Source organism: Bipolaris zeicola (assembly GCF_000523435.1).
Source record: "Bipolaris zeicola 26-R-13 unplaced genomic scaffold scaffold_0, whole genome shotgun sequence".
Lineage (NCBI taxonomy): Eukaryota > Fungi > Ascomycota > Dothideomycetes > Pleosporales > Pleosporaceae > Bipolaris > Bipolaris zeicola.
This window is the reverse complement of record NW_006912049.1, coordinates 180,404-197,091: the sequence shown is the minus strand read 5'-3', so window position 1 is coordinate 197,091 and position 16,688 is coordinate 180,404. Positions and strand designations below refer to the sequence as shown.

Below are 16,688 nucleotides of genomic sequence, written 5' to 3'. Positions count from 1 at the left end.
GCAGTAGAAATAGCGAAGAAGGATCCAGCCCCAGTTGGCCAAACCACGTCACTAGCTCGAGGGATCCATACCTCTGCTGCTCGGGCTCCAGGCTCAGAATTCTGGGGCAAGCTGTGGAAAAAGGACGAGGCCTCGCAGCCAACGCAAAATCTCTCTACAATCGATATTGACCTTGCCCTTCCCCTGCCACCTCTGACAGCACAAGTCTTTGCCGACGCAAACGGAACCGCTGCATCTACACCAAAGGCCGAGAAACCGCAACACACTTTTGTGCCAAAGGAGATGAGACCGGCGGAAGATCAACGAACCGACACCTTTGTTGTGAAGCACCTAGGCGGAGGAAAGAAACGAAAGCGAGGTGACGCTCAAGAGGAAGCATCTTCTGTACAGTCTCTCGATCCAATGACGCGGGACGAGATTATGCTGGACGCCCCTGAAGAAAGCCCAGAGGCCATACAAGCCCGAGAAAAGGCGGCGAGGAAAGCTGCACGGAAACAAAAGAAGAAGGAGGAAGCAGCCGCCCAAGCTGCAGCGCGGAATGGTGATGAGGGTGTTTTCGACTACGCAAATGCCAAGTCGGTGTTGCATGCCGAAGATGAGGACCCGAAAGCGAAGAAGAAGGACAAGAAAGACAAGAAGAAGAAGAAGACAGGGTTCACAGCATTTGCAGGCATGGCGGATGCGCCCAAGGGATTGCCGAGGGCGCAAAAGGAGGTTGCGGGCCGGAGCAAAACGTTCAAATCTTGAGCGTTCGGGTAGTGTTATGCTGTGTGATTATTTAGCCTTCTTTTCCCCTCTTCTTGTTTTTAGGTCCAAGAGATGGCCTTTTTGCGTTTGTTGTGCTTTCTTGTACACATACCTACATGGTGTATACCAACCAGGAGACATCTTAATACTGTGAGCGTGCAGAACCACACCAATAGAAATAGATGCATTGAAGATATCATCTCATAGAGACAATATGTTAAATATCAATGTTCTATCTTTTGCTGTATTTTACTCGACTTCCCCATCGCCATATCACCAATCATCCAGATCTAAATCACTCTGTCCAAAAAAAACATCCATGTTATCAAACCACCTTCCCATGTAGCCCACGATAGAACATGCCAAAATTACCATTCCCAGTTTGGCCCCCCTCCCCACTTGCACTACTAACATTGTCCAATACAGCAAACACAACCTCTTTCCACCACCCACCCTGAAACTCAACCTCATCAAACACCTCCGCAAAACACTTTGCCACGTCTTCAGCCGGGTTAGCAAAAACACCGCAGCCCAGCGCTCCCAGCACCAGCCTACTATGTCCATTCCGGGCCGCTGTGCGGAGTACAAGTCTAATCTTCCTCTTCGTAGCCGCCCTAGCACCCAAATGCTTAAAAGTCGCTTTGTCGTCCGATAACGCGGGCTTCCGCAGCGCAGCAGCACTAACAACCGATACCGCCGGTAGACTCGACGCATCTTGCAGCTGCGCAGTGGGGAAAAGGGCGTGTCCGTTTGGCATGGAATTGCGGAAGAGGACGACGTTTGGGGTGTAGATTGCAGAGAGGGTGGGGAGAGGGTAGAAAGAGCGGGAGAGGGAGAGCGAGAGCGAGGAGCGGTAGCAGAGGCATTCTTCTTGGGCTAGGGCGCCTTTTTGCCAGCCGCCACCCGGGGAGCGCTCAGAGGCTAGGTTGAGGACGAGGACGGAGGTGGAGACGGGTGCTTGGGGGGTTGGTGGTGAGGAAGTCAAGTGCTTTTGGACGGTATAAGTTGGATCTAGGTGCAGGGCTGCGTCGAAGGAATCCATGTCTAGGACTTTTATGCTTGCTTTGGACTTGAAACCGGGACAGTCGGTGGGAGAGAGAGCGTCTGTGTCTTCGAGCTTGGTAAGGGAAGATTTGGTGGCGTCGAAGTTGGGAATGTTTGCTAGGATGTCTGGGAGGACGGCCTTGGTTTCGTCTGCGACCTTTGCGAGATCTATGTTGCGTCGGTGATTGGGACCGCGGTGTTTACTGTTGTAGTGCTTTTTGCCTTTGGAATGGTTTTTTTTGTGGGAGTCTGAGTTGGAGTTGTCTTGATAAGGATGACCTGAGCGTGAGTTCTGTGGTCGTGGGGAGCGTTGGGGAGCTCTTGATTTAGTCAAGAATGAAAGGATGGATTGTTGCTCCATAATGTCGACTATTTGAAGGTGAGAGGGCAATACTAAAACTCCAAAAGTGTTGCATGCACGATGAAAAGTGAAAGAGTTCTAGGCCAGAGAGAGAGGTGATGAGAAGTGATTACAGACAACTATCAGGCAACAGCTCAGGCGGACGCGACATAAGCTAGTCCGTTTACGTATGGCTAGGATATCTAAGCTGGCAGAATTAAGGGAGTAGATTATATATCAAGTCTCTACACATCCACAAACACCAAAAGATACATGAGCGGTGATAGACGGCGGGTCCGGTGTGCATTCGATAGCCACGCGATAGTTGGACGCAGGACAGGGTTGCCTCAGCCCTACGAGCAGGGCTCGTGCACAGGCCCCACATTCGCGTAGCCAACAGCGAGATCATGTGGGAATTGGACTCGCCTTCTTTCGCCCCGACAACCACAATAACAACACCAACAAGACAAAGAGTACTTTTGCCCTCCATACCAATAGTATCCATGTAACTCTGGACTCCTTCCACCGGCGAAATGCCTACACAACTGGCGCACCCATCTCCCAAGCGCAAACGCGACCAGCCCGCGCCCATCCCTTTACTCAACACGGCCTTGGCCCTGCGTCCAGCACTGGAATCACGCCCACGAAACACTCCGGCCCCGTCGTCTGGCGGTGATAGCCCACAAAATGCCGTCGCCGACCAGCTGCGAGACATGACCCTGACAGCACTTGCGGCGATACCACTATCCCCGCTCACCCCCACCGACGATGTCCTACGCAAGAGGCCGAAGCTCGATGCCACCAGAGTCGACAGTATTGTCGGACCAAGCACTGAGTTTGTGCAAGAGACGCCTACCAAATACAACAAAAACAATAGAGATTCTTTTGGTATTGGCACTGGCACGCCCGTGGCCGAGTCCTCTAGGGTAATACCAGAGACCCCTCAGTCATCCCAGCCCCGCTTGTTGCCAGATATCGCCTCTTTTGCGCAACCCACCATCTTCGCCTCATCACCTGCAAGCAAACCCGCGCAACCACAAGCATCTGCAGACCATGAGCTCAACGCGCAGCATGACTCTCCGTCACGTTCTCATCCACGAAAGAGATCGCCGACGCCCCCACCGTCGACCCTGACGTGGCAGGACAGCGAGATCACGGGGCACCTTGTTGACCCGTCAACCGACCCCGACGATGACGGCACCGGCATCAACGGTATCGGATTCAAACCTACACCTGCTCTGGCCTATGCTCGGTCGCAAAAGCGACGACAACAGCTGAACGAATGGAAATTAAGAGAGACTAGAGAAGCAAGAGCCAGGCGTAGCGAAAGACGCCTCAGAGGCGTTAGAGCCACGCCATCGAGAGAGGGCACAGTCGAGCGCGAAGTAATGTCCATGAAGAAAGTAGAGACGAGGCGGACAGTCAAGTTTGCCATATGATGACGGGACGAGGAAGTAATGTAATGACCGATAAATGTGCAGGCTCGAGGCAGACAGCTGCCTGGGTGATGACCATCTCACGATATTTATGATGAGCGATGCACAAGTACAGGTTGGATTAACGGCGCCAGGTGTTTGAATGGTTATTATTCTATCGGCATATCTCATACGGGGCTTTGTTTTTGAATTTGTTTCATTGTTAGATTCCTCTCAAATCAGCTCTCCAATATTCATTCGGTACGCTATCCTTTGTGTGCTCTCCAAAATGGCGCGGAGTTAGTAGTAGCTCCCCATGCCTAACTCCACTCCGCCTGCAGGGAATCCAAACGCGCACGTGAAAGCGCGCACCCTGTTGGACCAACTTTGGCACGTCTCAATGTACGTGTTCATTACGTTGCATGGAGATAAACATGGCCGAAGCAGTCCAGACGAGCCTTCACCCAAGACGTTTCAAAAAATGCCCTAATAGTGTTACAATAGAGTTGCTACGGGTGATGCATCATCGCTGCTGACAGTAGCTGATCCCTGCTCCCCCGGCCTCGTCATTGCTCTCGACAGTTCAGCTTACCTGGATACCACAATGACCTGTGGGCATACCTGAAGCGCCTTACTCTTCTAGCTCCCTGAGAAATATCCTTAGCTGATTCATCATCTCTACTTCTTACCGAAGTACGAGATCAATACGATGCGGTTCTTGCGCGTTGCTCCACTGCTGCCGGTCGCAGCCGCTCTCACCACCAGCGATGCGCATCCTCACCCAAAGCAGGTTGCCATTATAGGTATGCTGTGCACTCAAACGAAAGCTATCCAGAGCTGACTCGGAACAGGTGCTGGAGCAGCTGGCTCATCCGCTGCCTACCATCTTGCCCAATACGCCGCCCAGGAGAAGATACCTACAAACATTACCGTATTCGAGCGCAACGGTTATGTTGGTGGTCGCACCACGACTGTCCATCCGTGGGATGACAAGACTGTTTCCATCGAGCTTGGAGGTTCCATCTTTGTACAAATCAACCAAATAATGGTCAAGGCCATGGAAGACTTCAACCTTTCTACAAATGTGCGGAATTTCGCGGAGCAACTCGACCTACCAGACCTCGGTGTTTGGAACGGCAAGGAATTCGTTGTAATCGTGCACTCGGGAGATAGTTGGTGGAGCCTTGGGAAGATGCTCTGGAGATATGGCACTGCACCAATTTGGACCAACAGGCTGATGAAAAGTGTCGTCGGCAAGTTCTTGACGATGTACGACGAGCCGGTATTTCCGTGGAAGAGTCTCAGTGCTACCGTTGAGATTGTAGGTCTGCTGGAGGTCACGGGAGTCACGGGCGAACAATACCTCAAGACGAATGGGATTGGAGAAGCCTTCTCGAACGAAATCATCCAGGCCAGCACTCGCGTCAACTACGCCTCCAACCTTCCATACATTCATGGCTTGGAGACAATGGTATGCATGGCTACCAACGGAGCCATGCAAATCGCAGGTGGAAACTGGCAGATTTTCGCTCACATGCTCAAGACTTCCGGCGCAAACGTCCATCTTAACACATCTGTCAGCCACATCTCAAAGCAGGCCGACGGCAGTTACAAGATTACTACTAGTGGAGGTGAAACATCTTCTTTTGACGAGGTTATTCTCGCATCGCCTCTACAATATTCAGACCTTGTTATCGACCCCGCGCCAAAGCACATTCCTGATGAGATTCCATACACGAAGTTATATACAACGCTCTTTGCGACACCATTTCAACTCAGTCAAGCGGCTTTCAATCTGGATGTCAAGTCGCCCGTACCAACAGCCATCCTCACCACCCTACCACCATCCGAAAAAGCTGTAGACGGGGCAGGCTCTCCCAATTTCTACAGCATCTCGATCACTGGCACCGGCGTTAACAAGCGAGCATCGCCAGCCCGACACGAATACATCTACAAGATCTTTTCTCCATCCCCTGTCAACGCTACCTTTCTCTCCCACATCCTCGGCGCAGAGGTCTCGGAAGAGGAAGCCAAGCACGGCGAAGCCAATGGAAATGTTAGCTGGATCCACCACAAGCTTTGGCATTCGTATCCTCGAGAATACCCACGTGTCACTTTTGAAGAAATTGAGCTCGACGATGGACTTTGGTATACTAGTGGCATTGAGAGCTTCATTAGCACCATGGAAACTAGTGCTTTGAGTGGCAAGAATGTTGCTAAGCTGATTGCGAATGGATGGGCGACTGGCTCGGAGACGAACCAAGAGGAAGTGTACCAGGCAGAGTTGTAAAAAAATGAGATTCAGGAAGATTGCTAGCGTTTTTTTGCACAATGAAGAATGTTAATGTTGGTGCATGTGACTTGTTTTTTTATGCAAGACTAAGATACAAGACCATGACTTGGACACAACTGAAAAGCGAAGGAAAAGACGATTCATTATTTCATCCATTATTTCCCGCAATGCAAAAAGCTCGTGAAAATAAAACAAACAAAAACCACTCATCCATGTATCCTACCATTTCTTACTCCGCCGCCTCCTTCATCCTCAACTTGACTCCATCAGGACACATTGTCAAACTCAACTTGTGCTTGATGATACCCTCTCCTCCCTTCTCCACGGGATCCCACAGGTTACCCGCACTCTCAATCCGCTCAAACTTCTGCGTTAGCCTCACAATCGTATACGCAGCCTCGACCAGCGCGAATTGCTGGCCGATGCAAATTCTCGGGCCACCGTTGAATGGCAGGTACTCCCATCCGGCTTTCCTGCCGTCCCACCGCTCAGGCCGATACTTGTCTGCGTCCGGGCCCCAGAGGTCTTTGCGGCGATGCATAACGTACACGCTATACTCTACGTTGGTATCCTTTTGCACGAAGATCGGAGCTGTGCCGTCGGGGCCGCCGCCCGTGGGGATCGTAGTGTCGCAGAGGGCGCGGCGGCCGTCGATGGGGACGACGGGGTAGAGGCGCAGAGTCTCGTTTATGACCCATTGGAGGTAAGTGCAGGATTTGAGGGCTTCGAAGGTGAGGTTTTGGGGCGACGAGTAGGTGCCGAAGGTTGAGAGGACGACGGAGCGTAGGTGCTGGAAGACGTGGGGGTGCTGGGCGAAGCACATGAAGATGTAGGAGAGGAGGGAGGCGGTGGTGTCGCGGCCGGCGAGGAGGATGGAAATGAGATGGGTGCGGAGTTCGACGGGGTCGCGGGTGGATTCTACGAGGGCGTCGAGGAAGATGTATTTTTGTTTCTTGTCCGACGAGGAGGATTGGGGCCGCGATTTGTCTTTGGAGAGGGCGAGTTGCACGTAGTGGTCGATGAAGCTGTGGCAGCGTTGGATGTGCGACCTGTCGCTGCTGAAGACGAGCCAGGAGGCATCGCCGAAGCGGGTGGCCGTGGAGATTTGGGCTTGGGCTCTGTCGAAGGCTACGCCGAAGTCTTGCTCGCTGACTGCGAGGGGGATACGGGTGGATTTGTAGCCTGGGAGGGCGGAGAGCTGCGAGTCGACGCTTTCGCCGAAGAGGAATTCAGTGGCCGAGTCGATGGTTAGGCGGAAGAAGAGAGGCTCGATGTCGGTGACGTCAGTCCAGCCGTTGGCATTTTTGGGGATTGCTTGGAGGAGGTGCTGGACGTGTTGTTCTTCGAGCTCTAGGTCACTGACTTGGTCCCGAGCGAATTGAGGTCGGAGCAGGGCTCTTGCACCTGCCCATTGCTCGCCATCTGTAGAGAACTGTATTTACTATTAGTAATCTGGATATTCCATTGAATTGATTAAACAAGTTCGCCACTTACAATGCCGTGACCGAGTAGGGGGGAGAAGTTCCTGTTTCGGACAACTCCAAGTCCAAAGTCCTTGAACTGGGTTGCCAGGATGGCTTGAATGTTCTTTGGTTCGATAGTGAAATAGTTCTCGCCGCCCATGACGTTCTGATGAAACGTAGTAATTTCCCTGCCCGCCTTGGCACATGCTCGCTTGTGGCGCTCTTCCATCCATTGAGGAATAAGAGAGTTCTTGTCCGCCTGGATCAAAATCGCAATGTTGTGTAACCCAAGAGGGTCAAACGGCACCAGCTCCAATGGAGGGGCGGGTAGGCAGCCCAACTGGCGGGCCGTGGTGGCACGCTTACGGGAAAGAATGATGGAACATGCGATCTTGTATAGTACAAAAGAGATGCCGGCCCAAAGGGCGAGCAGAACAGAGTTGTGCATTTTGTTTGTCAGTGATTATCGAGAATAATGAGGACGATACTGCCTGCCTGTCCGTAGTACTTATATTTTTTTGCGGGGAGTTGAGGCAAGACAGGTCGACTAAGCATAAAAGGCTATTTGGCACGCTCCACGGCATCCCGTCCCTTAGTTTTGCAGGGATCCTTCTCCACTTGGACAAGTTCAACGGCTGTTAGAGAAAGGCTCGTCGACGGCATCCTGGCCCATGCAGCGGCACGCCTGTTCCTGTTCCCCTTTAGCACTTCGGCATTCTTGTTCATTGACATGCCGACGGGCCCGATAGCATCTGACATATCCGACTCCGCACAGTAATCATGGATAGTACCCTGCTCATCTGCTTGGCGTATCCGGTGAACTGCTCTCTTGCTGTTGGTATGATAATCGGATGAACTTACCCAGGTCTCTAGACATGAAAGCAGTCTTGGGTTGTTCTCTTCACCAAGCGGTTCCGCACATGGCATCGTGAATTGTCAATTGCGAGTCAGAACCAAAATAATTCCTTTTTTTGTTTTCCCCACTCTAAGTTCTCCCTATACGTACATGTGCATTCTAGGCATCCACGCTCTTCCACGGACCAGAGTCGTGCGCCACCTTACTAGTAATGCGCATTCGATACGCTGCCGTGGATCCAGGTTCAATTTGTTGCAGTATGTTGGCGTTTAAGTTGCCAAGGAACCCGAAAGTCCGGGCCCGGCGATCCCTGATCTCATAGGTACAGCAAAAGTTGCGCGTTCTGTAGCGTGATGATGGCGCAGCCGGACTTTTGTAATCAAAGGGTACGCTAGGCGTTTAGACTACCTGTATGAAAGCTTAGGCGGCTCGATGTCGTAGATTAGTCGGCTCGGTAACCCCGTTGAGATCGTGGTGTTGACGCATGGTTTCTGCAGGGCGGATTTTCTCGTACGAAGTAAGCAACCCGGCCAGAGCAGTAAGTAAATGTGTCTTGACGAAGACTTAGTCGAGGTTCATTCATGTGGAGAGAGCCCATTGTATTTGCATTTGTGATGTTGCTGTCCACCTCAGCCGCATGATCCAATAGTTCCAGCTCTCGAAAAACATTCCGAGCCAGTGGATAGCGTCTCACGCTTATCTTACTGGACGGCGCGGTAAGGCCTACCATTGGCCTCCACTATTCCAACACTTCGGCGGCGTACATACGTATATGTAGGTACGTATCTACGTATGCTTGTTCGTTGCAAAGTTTGGATACTTGCTGTCTTTTCTTCGTGAGTAGCTGGTAGCCATCCGTGTACCTTTTGTTGTTTTTTGCACATGCTGGCAACATCTCATACCGATTGGGCCGATTTCAGGTATCAATTGTTGTTGGGGTTACCAAGCATCAAGAATGGCACGAGTCTGCTCAACTGGTCATGACTAGCACATTTGCATTGCCGACTGTGAATCCCCTTGCATTACCACAGGTCGTATCCAATTAGCATCGTAGGCGCGGTTGAGGAGTAACAGGGTAGAATGCGTGACAAGAGCTGCATCGCTTGCCGATGCTCATGTCACCTCCAACTACCTAATGGACCGAATGCCAGGGTTTGGATGCGACCCTTCGCTTAGTATCGCAAGGATAGTGCTCGCATCATTGGAGATCTTGGTGGGGGTGCGACAATCATCATGAATCGGTGGCTCTTAGCCCGACAGAATACCGGATTAAAGCAGCCCCCATCAAAATGAAGCTCCCCTTTGCCATCCACCCTATTCACTACGACGTAGTAAAAAAGGATAAGCTGTACAAAAAAAATTCTAGAGTTTTACGCATAGACTTATATGCCATAGAAAAAGATTGTAACATTCTACACTACTAGTGTGCAGTTACATGTTGTTGATATTGCGCTGTTTTGGTGGGCGTAGTTTTTATTCATATTTCGTCGAACGAAGAGTCAGAGGATTGGTGGGTATAGGAAGACATGACTAATGGAGCAGCTGGAGCATGGCGCCGTCTACTTATCTTCTGGCATATCTTTCTATACCACATTCACATTGACGACGCTAATAATCTTTGACGTTTCGATTACGCAGCAATAAATTCCGTGGAAACATAATCGACTATACAGTTAGGTTCCAGCGTCGAGGCTTAAGCAGGAGAGAGATGAGGTTTAAGTACATCACCCTCCATTCACTAAGCTGCCATCTGGTGATTAGAAATAGCCAGTGATGAATAACAATGACCCTTCTTTTGAAGATTAATGAACAATATCACATGGCGCAGTTGCCTTCTTCGGATGCTACTGCCTCCGAGCACGACTGGCTGATGTGGCACACTCATCATGGCCACTAGCACCATCACCACCATCATCATCAGCACCAAAATGGCACTATGGTGAAAATAGGTTCCAAGCAGACGAAGCACTGTGGGGATTGCTCAGCATAGTGTTATCTTGTCAGAGGCTCAGCCACAGGTGACCAAGTAACTGGCGTCATCTATTTCAGCCGCATCACCAAGGCCTGCCACTTCACTCATCGGCGCAGCACCTGACGATTCCAGGAATAACTTGGACCCGAAAAAGAAATTGGTGCCCAGCAAGATGCTGTCTCTCGAGTTCAAACTCGTTGCTGACCTGGCTCGCCGCAGAATGGTCAAGGATGAGGCTGTGCTCATCCACCTTAGCGAAATTGCAACATCAACAATAGTATCCAGCTTACCTTCCTCCGGTAAAAACAGCATCCGGGGGCTAAGTGTAGGACATGAATAGAATGCTGATTTTGTGATACTTTGAGGCAGACGAGTATATATGTGGGCGAGAATGTGCTGTGAATCAATCTATCATCACATCAACAAGCATTCACACATCTACCTTCCTGCTTATTAAAACTCCCACATCAAGTTCTATACATATATCCAAATCTCCAAAAAAACCCAACTCCAAATAAAGAAATCACCATGTTCTCTTTCTCTTCCACCATGGTCTTCACGACCACTCTTCTCTCTACCCTCACCAACGCCATCGCCATTCCCCCCTCTACCATCAACCCCACAGGCGTAATCCACCGCATTACCGCCGGCTCCACAACCGCCAACTCTGGCCTGCACTTCGAGCCCGAAAACGTCGTCGCCCTCCCCGGCGACCTGATCGAATTCCACTTCCTACCCAAAGCGCACTCGGTAGTTCAATCATCTTTCGCCCAACCCTGCGCACCCCTCAACACCCCCGACGCCTTCTTCTCCGGCTTCAACTTCAATACGACGGCCGGTGAAGCTCCCAATGTCTTCACGTTCATGGTCAAGGATACAAAGCCCATGTGGTTCTACTGCTCGCAGACGAACGGCGATCACTGCCAGAGGGGCATGAGCGGAGTTATCAACCAGGATTTCAACGATAATGAGAAGACGTTGGCCAAGTACAAGGAGGCGGCCAAGGGGACGGTGACCAAGCAGCCCAGTACTGATCCGGCGAAGAGTCAGGGTGGGCAGATTAAGCCTAATGTGCCTCTTTGAGGTGCAGGGCTCAAAGGGATATGAGAGGGATGTGTTTGACGGGTATTTGATTTAGCATGGCGATGGTGTTTTTGATTTCAATTGTTGGTTTCTTGGTTATCTTGCATGGCGTAGATTAGATTCATCTTGGTGGTTTATACTTCAGTTTGTAATTCCCTTTAGATGATTATCAATATAAAGACTACCGTATCATGACTGCTGAAAGAACCAAGCATACTGTTTGGAAGACGAATATTGTTAATATCACCATGTTGATTGATGATAATGAGACATGACTGGAGCCACGGGGAAAGGGTGGAGAAGGGGCGAGTGGTTGCCGCGCTAGCCTAGCGATAACGGGTGAGTGGACAAGGATCTGTGGGCGGGATCTTCTCCAAACTTTTGAGCGTCTCTTTCATCCGCCACTACACACCACAACACCACATTACCCAACATGCGGAGAGCGCGTGGACTTAGGGTAAGCAGAGTAATTAATTGAGCATTTCTTCGGCTTGGTAATTGACACACGTGCAGGTTTCTTCGACCCGCGATGTTTGCATCTTCTGTGCCACTCGTCAATTGGCCGTCTCTACGCCATCCCACGCCGCCCAACGAAGACAACTCAACTCATCCAGCCGAACGCCGCAGTCAGCAGAAGGCATCATCTACAAAGATGCAAATGAACGCGAGCAGCCCATGTCGCAGGCACAGCTGATGCGCCAGGCGTTGGCTGCCAGTGCCGCCTTTGCCCCTCAACCACAGCAAGGAGGATATATGTCGCCAGCAGAGAGGATGAAGGCCGCACTGGCAGCACAGAGACCACAGCAACCCCGACAGAATTCCCTCGATCGACGGCCAGTGAATAGAGCGGGTGCGACCGATGGGCATGGCCGCAATCAGACCAGAGATCGCTTTGCACCTGCCCCTCGGCGTGCGGGCGTCACCGACCGAAACGAATACAAGAACATGCAACAGAACCGGTATACTGTCAACATGGACGCCAGACCACAGGTCAATACACCCGCATTCGGCCCTGGCCACTTGAGGCGACGCAACGAGCCCCAACATGATGGCGCCTCACTAGCGTCAGACCATCGACGGATGCACCCGACCGCGAGAGCACCACCGCAAAGGAAGATGCTGGACCAAGATGAAATATCGAAGTTGTTGGGCGATGCATCTACGACCAGTCGGCCGTCCAAGCCATATCAGCCGCTTGCAAGGAACGCTAACACGCAACGAACCTGCTGGCATTGTGGCTCCAAGGAACATACAAGTGCCATATGTCCAACAAAGCCGACATTACGTGAAAAGCCGCAGCAACAGCGAACCGAACAATCAACAACAATGTACCGTCCACCACAGCGCTACAAGGAGTCCATCTCAGATGCAGCTGAGGCTTGGGCACAAAAGTCAAAGGGCAAACTGGACATTGAACCTCCGTCACCATCACAAATTGAGGAGGATAACAGACGACGCAATGATATTGAAAGCGAGAGAAGAAGGAGTCGCTTTGCATTCGATGAGCCTGAGGAAAAGAACCGGTATGAAGAGCCTGCACGCCGCCAGGGTGGGACCAAGGGCAGGAGAGGGCGGATACAGCGGTTTGAAGACGAAGAGGACGAGGGCCCATCTATTAGCAAGGCAGAGCGCAAGCGACTGCGGGCCGAAGCGAAGAAAGCGGCGCAAGCTGCAAAGAACGAGCCAACTCCCATCTCTCTACCAGAGTACATCACCGTCGCCAATCTCGCCGGAGCGTTGAAACTACGAGTGGAAGACTTTGTACAGAAGCTAGAAGAGCTGGGTTTTGAGGACGTGCAAAACGACCACATTCTCAACGCCGAACACGCTGGACTCATCGCGCAAGAGTACAACTTCGAACCCATCTTCCAGTCCGAAGAAGAAGATGGTGATTTGTACCCCGCACCGCCTTTGGAACCCGAAGCCTACGCTGAGCTCCCTGCTCGACCACCGGTTGTCACTATCATGGGGCACGTTGACCATGGAAAGACCACGATTCTTGATTATATGCGCTCGACCAGTGTTGCTGCTACTGAGTTTGGTGGTATCACACAACACATTGGTGCTTTCAGCGTGCCACTAGCAAACGGAAAGAAGATTACCTTTCTTGACACGCCCGGCCATTCTGCTTTCGAGACGATGCGCGCTCGTGGTGCCAACGTCACCGACATTGTCGTCTTGGTAGTTGCCGCTGACGACTCCGTCATGCCACAGACTGTTGAGGCTATCAAGCACGCGCAGGCCGCCAAGGTACCCATGATTGTTGCCATCAACAAGATTGACAAAGCACAAGCCGACCCAGAGGCTGTCAAGCTCGATCTCGGTCGCCACGGCATTGAGATTGAAGACTTTGGTGGTGATGTCCAGGCTGTCTGTGTGAGTGGAAAGACTGGTCAGGGTATTCCAGACTTGGAAGAGGCTATCTCGACTCTCTCGGAGATGTTGGATCACCGTGCTGATCCTCAGGCTGCTGTGGAAGGATGGGTCTTGGAAGGCACAACAAAGAAGTCTGGGCGTGTGGCGACCGTTCTTGTCCGCAGTGGTACTCTTCGCCAGGGCACAGCCCTTGTTGCAGGCACTACCTGGACACGCGTGCGCAGTCTGCGTAATGAAGCTGGCGCAATGGTCAAGGAAGCTGGTCCCGGTATGGCCGTTGAAGTTGATGGCTGGCGCGATCAACCGATTGCTGGTGACGAGGTGCTTCAAGCTGAGGATGAACAGCACGCAACCTCTGTTACCGAGTTGCGCAGCGAAAAGGTGGAGAGAGAACAAATGGCACGCGACATGGAAGCTATCAACGAATCTCGTCGTCTGGAAGCCGAGCGTCGTGAAGCTGAGGAAGCCTCCGCCAAGGCTATCGAAAATGGTGAGGAGCCCGCGACTTCTGAAAAGAAGGAAACTGGTCCAGAAGTCGTTAGTTTCATCATCAAGGGCGACGTCTCTGGTTCTGTAGAAGCAATCATCGACTCTGTCGCTGCTCTTGGCAACGCAGAAGTCTCCACACGCATCCTCCGCCATGGTGTCGGTGCCCCTTCAGAATTCGACGTTACGCACGCAGCCGATGCAAACGGCCATATTGTCAACTTCAACACAACCATTCCTGGAAATGTTGCCAAACTCGCAGAGGAAAAGGGCGTTAAGATCCTCGACAGCAACATTATATACCGCGTTGTCGAAAACGTGAAGGAGCTTTTATCTGAGAAGCTCGCACCCAAGGTCATTCAAAAAGTTACAGGTGAGGTAGAAATTGCAGCCATCTTCGAGATTGGGTTGGGTGGTAGGAAGAAAATGAAGGTTGCGGGGTCAAAGGTGCGCAACGGTGTCGTCGATAGGGGCACAAAAGCAAGAGTGCTCCGTGGTGAGACGCTTGTTCATGATGGTAAGTTTTTTGGGTCTGAATGTTTTCAAAAATGGACACACCATGCTAATGTCTTTTTTTTCACAGGTGTCATTAATTCAATCAAAAATCAGAAGAAAGATGTCGAGCAGATGCGCAAGGATACTGAGTGTGGTATCTCGTTTGACGGCTGGGAAGACTTCAGAGTCGGTGATAAGATCCAGTGCTATGAGGAAAAGTTTGAGAAGAGGAGCTTGTAAGATATTAGGACTTGTGTCATGTACTGCTGCTATACTCCGCTCGGGTGTAGATGGATAGATGAGGGCCGGGAGGCGTCTATGCGAGCGCGCATGCTTTACTTCACTTGTAAATATACGAAAAATGTGATATGTATCCATTGAGTTGGGACAACCGCTATCTCGTGTGGAACGTGTGCAAAGGGCAATAACACGCTCAAGAGCACTGGGAAATGGCGCGCTTTTGACGTCGTCAAGCCGAGACGGGGTACTCACCGAGAAACTTACTCATCAATCTTTTTATACTGGTAAATGGGTATAACCCACGATACCTCGTGGTGGAGGTGTGTTACGTAGAGGTTGCACATATTATGGGTAGTGGTATGGTATTGGTATGGCCGAGATAGCTCAGGGTCGACAACGTTGAATGATGGCGACATGGTATGGAATCAGGGTTAGCTTTGTTGGAATTGGAAGGCAGAGTTTTCGATGCTTCCAATTACATGTACATGTTTTCGCTAATTAAGTGGCGTTCCGTGAGGATGCAGTAGTATGTTTATTTGTTTATTATAATTGATGGTGGCCTGATACAACCACAATGTAATATTGCATCTCTTTACGCGCTCGGAGATGCGATTGGGCTAGATGGGGATATGATGGGTTGGAGGGGAGATTCCTTCTTCCGATCAGAGACCTGGCTCACGATAGTCGCCGGTTTTACACTGAGTCGGCGGCTGTAGGGCAGGAGAAGCAGGTCATGATCCAGGTGGATGAGTACTGGGACATCTCTGCTGCAGATGAGTTCGTTTTTTTGCTTGCCCCCATCCGTTCTGCTTATAAATCTTCCAAGCTGTACGCGTGATTCGAGAATTGATTTATTATAGTGGATATGAATTCTTCAAATGAGTGCCATTGATGATTTTATTGATTTCACGCAGTATGAGAGGTACTATATTCTTGCAATTGTAATAATCGGGAAATTCCAAAAAAAAAGCAAAGTGACGTTCGAAATGTTGATAGGTGACGCGTTATAGATGCAAGGAAGTTCCCTTCAGTGCTATTTAATCGTATCCGGTATCTCCGGATGCTTGAACATCGGTAAGAGTAATAAAGCAGGCTTGAGTTACTTAACCCTGTGTATGATAAGCGTTGTTTCACTCCATAGTGTGACCTGTGGCCCACACTAGTGCTGTCACATATTCTTGGCTCTTTATTATTCTCCTTTTACTAGTTAATTTAGCTCCTTTTTCTAAACGCGCAACATTCCCATTGGGTAATGTGACGTGAGATGAATTATTATAATTACCGCTATCCTTCTTTCGGAAACCACAGGGCTCAAATAGCTCGTGCTGATCAAGCGCCGTTATGCAAAGGCATTGAAGAATGACCTCATTGCTTATTAGCATGCTACATTCGTATTCCTGTTGTGCACGTACTACAACCTCACTATGCGCAAATATGAGATTCTACGCTTGTTGTATTTACGTGCAACAAGATCGATAAGTCTACCTACGTGAAGCCTTTGACACACTAACGGGTCCTTGAAAGACAGACATGAACATGTGGAAAGGGCAGTTCTCAATGTGGAGATGCTACCGCTGATGTGGCGGTGCCTCCCAGATATGGGTTAGCGCAGCTTTACTAGTACGTAGTCCAGATCTCTGGAAGATCCAAACAATCAAACCCTCTCTCACACTTTTTATAAAGCATTGCCACCACAACATGTATGTACCTTGACGATCGGCTGTACCAGCCAAATAATACCGAAGCGATACATCCGTACTGCTATCTGATTGCTTCGCAGCTACACTCCGGCGTTTGATGTGACGTGCGTTCTGGCCTGGTTATCTGTTCCTCCTTCGGACGAAGCCTAGGTCTAACGTGATGTCAAAATTCTAGGCC

The 16,688-nt window shown here is 50.7% G+C and overlaps 9 protein-coding genes across 9 annotated transcripts; 5 read left to right on the top strand and 4 right to left on the bottom strand.

Annotated features, from left to right (window-relative positions):
- Positions 1 to 1,072: 1,072 nt before the first annotated feature.
- Positions 1,073 to 1,963, bottom strand: COCCADRAFT_42841 (uncharacterized protein; the record flags this gene model as incomplete). Its single annotated transcript, XM_007708214.2, has 1 exon — positions 1,073 to 1,963. A coding segment is annotated over one exon (891 nt), but the record flags the coding sequence as incomplete, so codon positions are not given.
- Positions 1,964 to 2,664: 701 nt separating this feature from the next.
- COCCADRAFT_68 (uncharacterized protein) lies at positions 2,665 to 3,570 on the top strand (the record flags this gene model as incomplete). Its single annotated transcript, XM_007708084.1, has 1 exon — positions 2,665 to 3,570. The coding sequence occupies one exon, from the start codon at positions 2,665 to 2,667 to the stop codon at positions 3,568 to 3,570; it is 906 nt and encodes a 301-aa protein (XP_007706274.1).
- Positions 3,571 to 4,255: 685 nt separating this feature from the next.
- COCCADRAFT_80711 (uncharacterized protein) lies at positions 4,256 to 5,836 on the top strand (the record flags this gene model as incomplete). Its single annotated transcript, XM_007708213.1, has 2 exons — positions 4,256 to 4,349; positions 4,398 to 5,836. 2 exons carry the CDS (start codon positions 4,256 to 4,258, stop codon positions 5,834 to 5,836), a joined length of 1,533 nt encoding a protein of 510 aa, XP_007706403.1.
- A 232-nt stretch (positions 5,837 to 6,068) lies between these two features.
- On the bottom strand, positions 6,069 to 7,750 carry COCCADRAFT_21391 (uncharacterized protein; the record flags this gene model as incomplete). The annotated part of the gene is made up of 2 exons (XM_007708117.1): positions 6,069 to 7,271; positions 7,334 to 7,750. 2 exons carry the CDS (start codon positions 7,748 to 7,750, stop codon positions 6,069 to 6,071), a joined length of 1,620 nt encoding a protein of 539 aa, XP_007706307.1.
- A 113-nt stretch (positions 7,751 to 7,863) lies between these two features.
- COCCADRAFT_21390 (uncharacterized protein) lies at positions 7,864 to 8,229 on the bottom strand (the record flags this gene model as incomplete). Its single annotated transcript, XM_007708116.1, has 1 exon — positions 7,864 to 8,229. The coding sequence occupies one exon, from the start codon at positions 8,227 to 8,229 to the stop codon at positions 7,864 to 7,866; it is 366 nt and encodes a 121-aa protein (XP_007706306.1).
- Positions 8,230 to 10,302: 2,073 nt separating this feature from the next.
- On the top strand, positions 10,303 to 10,470 carry COCCADRAFT_80905 (uncharacterized protein; the record flags this gene model as incomplete). Its single annotated transcript, XM_007708212.1, has 1 exon — positions 10,303 to 10,470. The coding sequence occupies one exon, from the start codon at positions 10,303 to 10,305 to the stop codon at positions 10,468 to 10,470; it is 168 nt and encodes a 55-aa protein (XP_007706402.1).
- Positions 10,471 to 10,679: 209 nt separating this feature from the next.
- On the top strand, positions 10,680 to 11,213 carry COCCADRAFT_65 (uncharacterized protein; the record flags this gene model as incomplete). Its single annotated transcript, XM_007708083.1, has 1 exon — positions 10,680 to 11,213. The coding sequence occupies one exon, from the start codon at positions 10,680 to 10,682 to the stop codon at positions 11,211 to 11,213; it is 534 nt and encodes a 177-aa protein (XP_007706273.1).
- A 321-nt stretch (positions 11,214 to 11,534) lies between these two features.
- On the bottom strand, positions 11,535 to 11,726 carry COCCADRAFT_80679 (uncharacterized protein; the record flags this gene model as incomplete). Its single annotated transcript, XM_007708211.1, has 1 exon — positions 11,535 to 11,726. A coding segment is annotated over one exon (192 nt), but the record flags the coding sequence as incomplete, so codon positions are not given.
- Positions 11,727 to 11,888: 162 nt separating this feature from the next.
- Positions 11,889 to 14,810, top strand: COCCADRAFT_80813 (uncharacterized protein; the record flags this gene model as incomplete). The annotated part of the gene is made up of 2 exons (XM_007708210.1): positions 11,889 to 14,592; positions 14,659 to 14,810. The coding sequence occupies 2 exons, from the start codon at positions 11,889 to 11,891 to the stop codon at positions 14,808 to 14,810; spliced, it is 2,856 nt and encodes a 951-aa protein (XP_007706400.1).
- Positions 14,811 to 16,688: the final 1,878 nt, after the last annotated feature.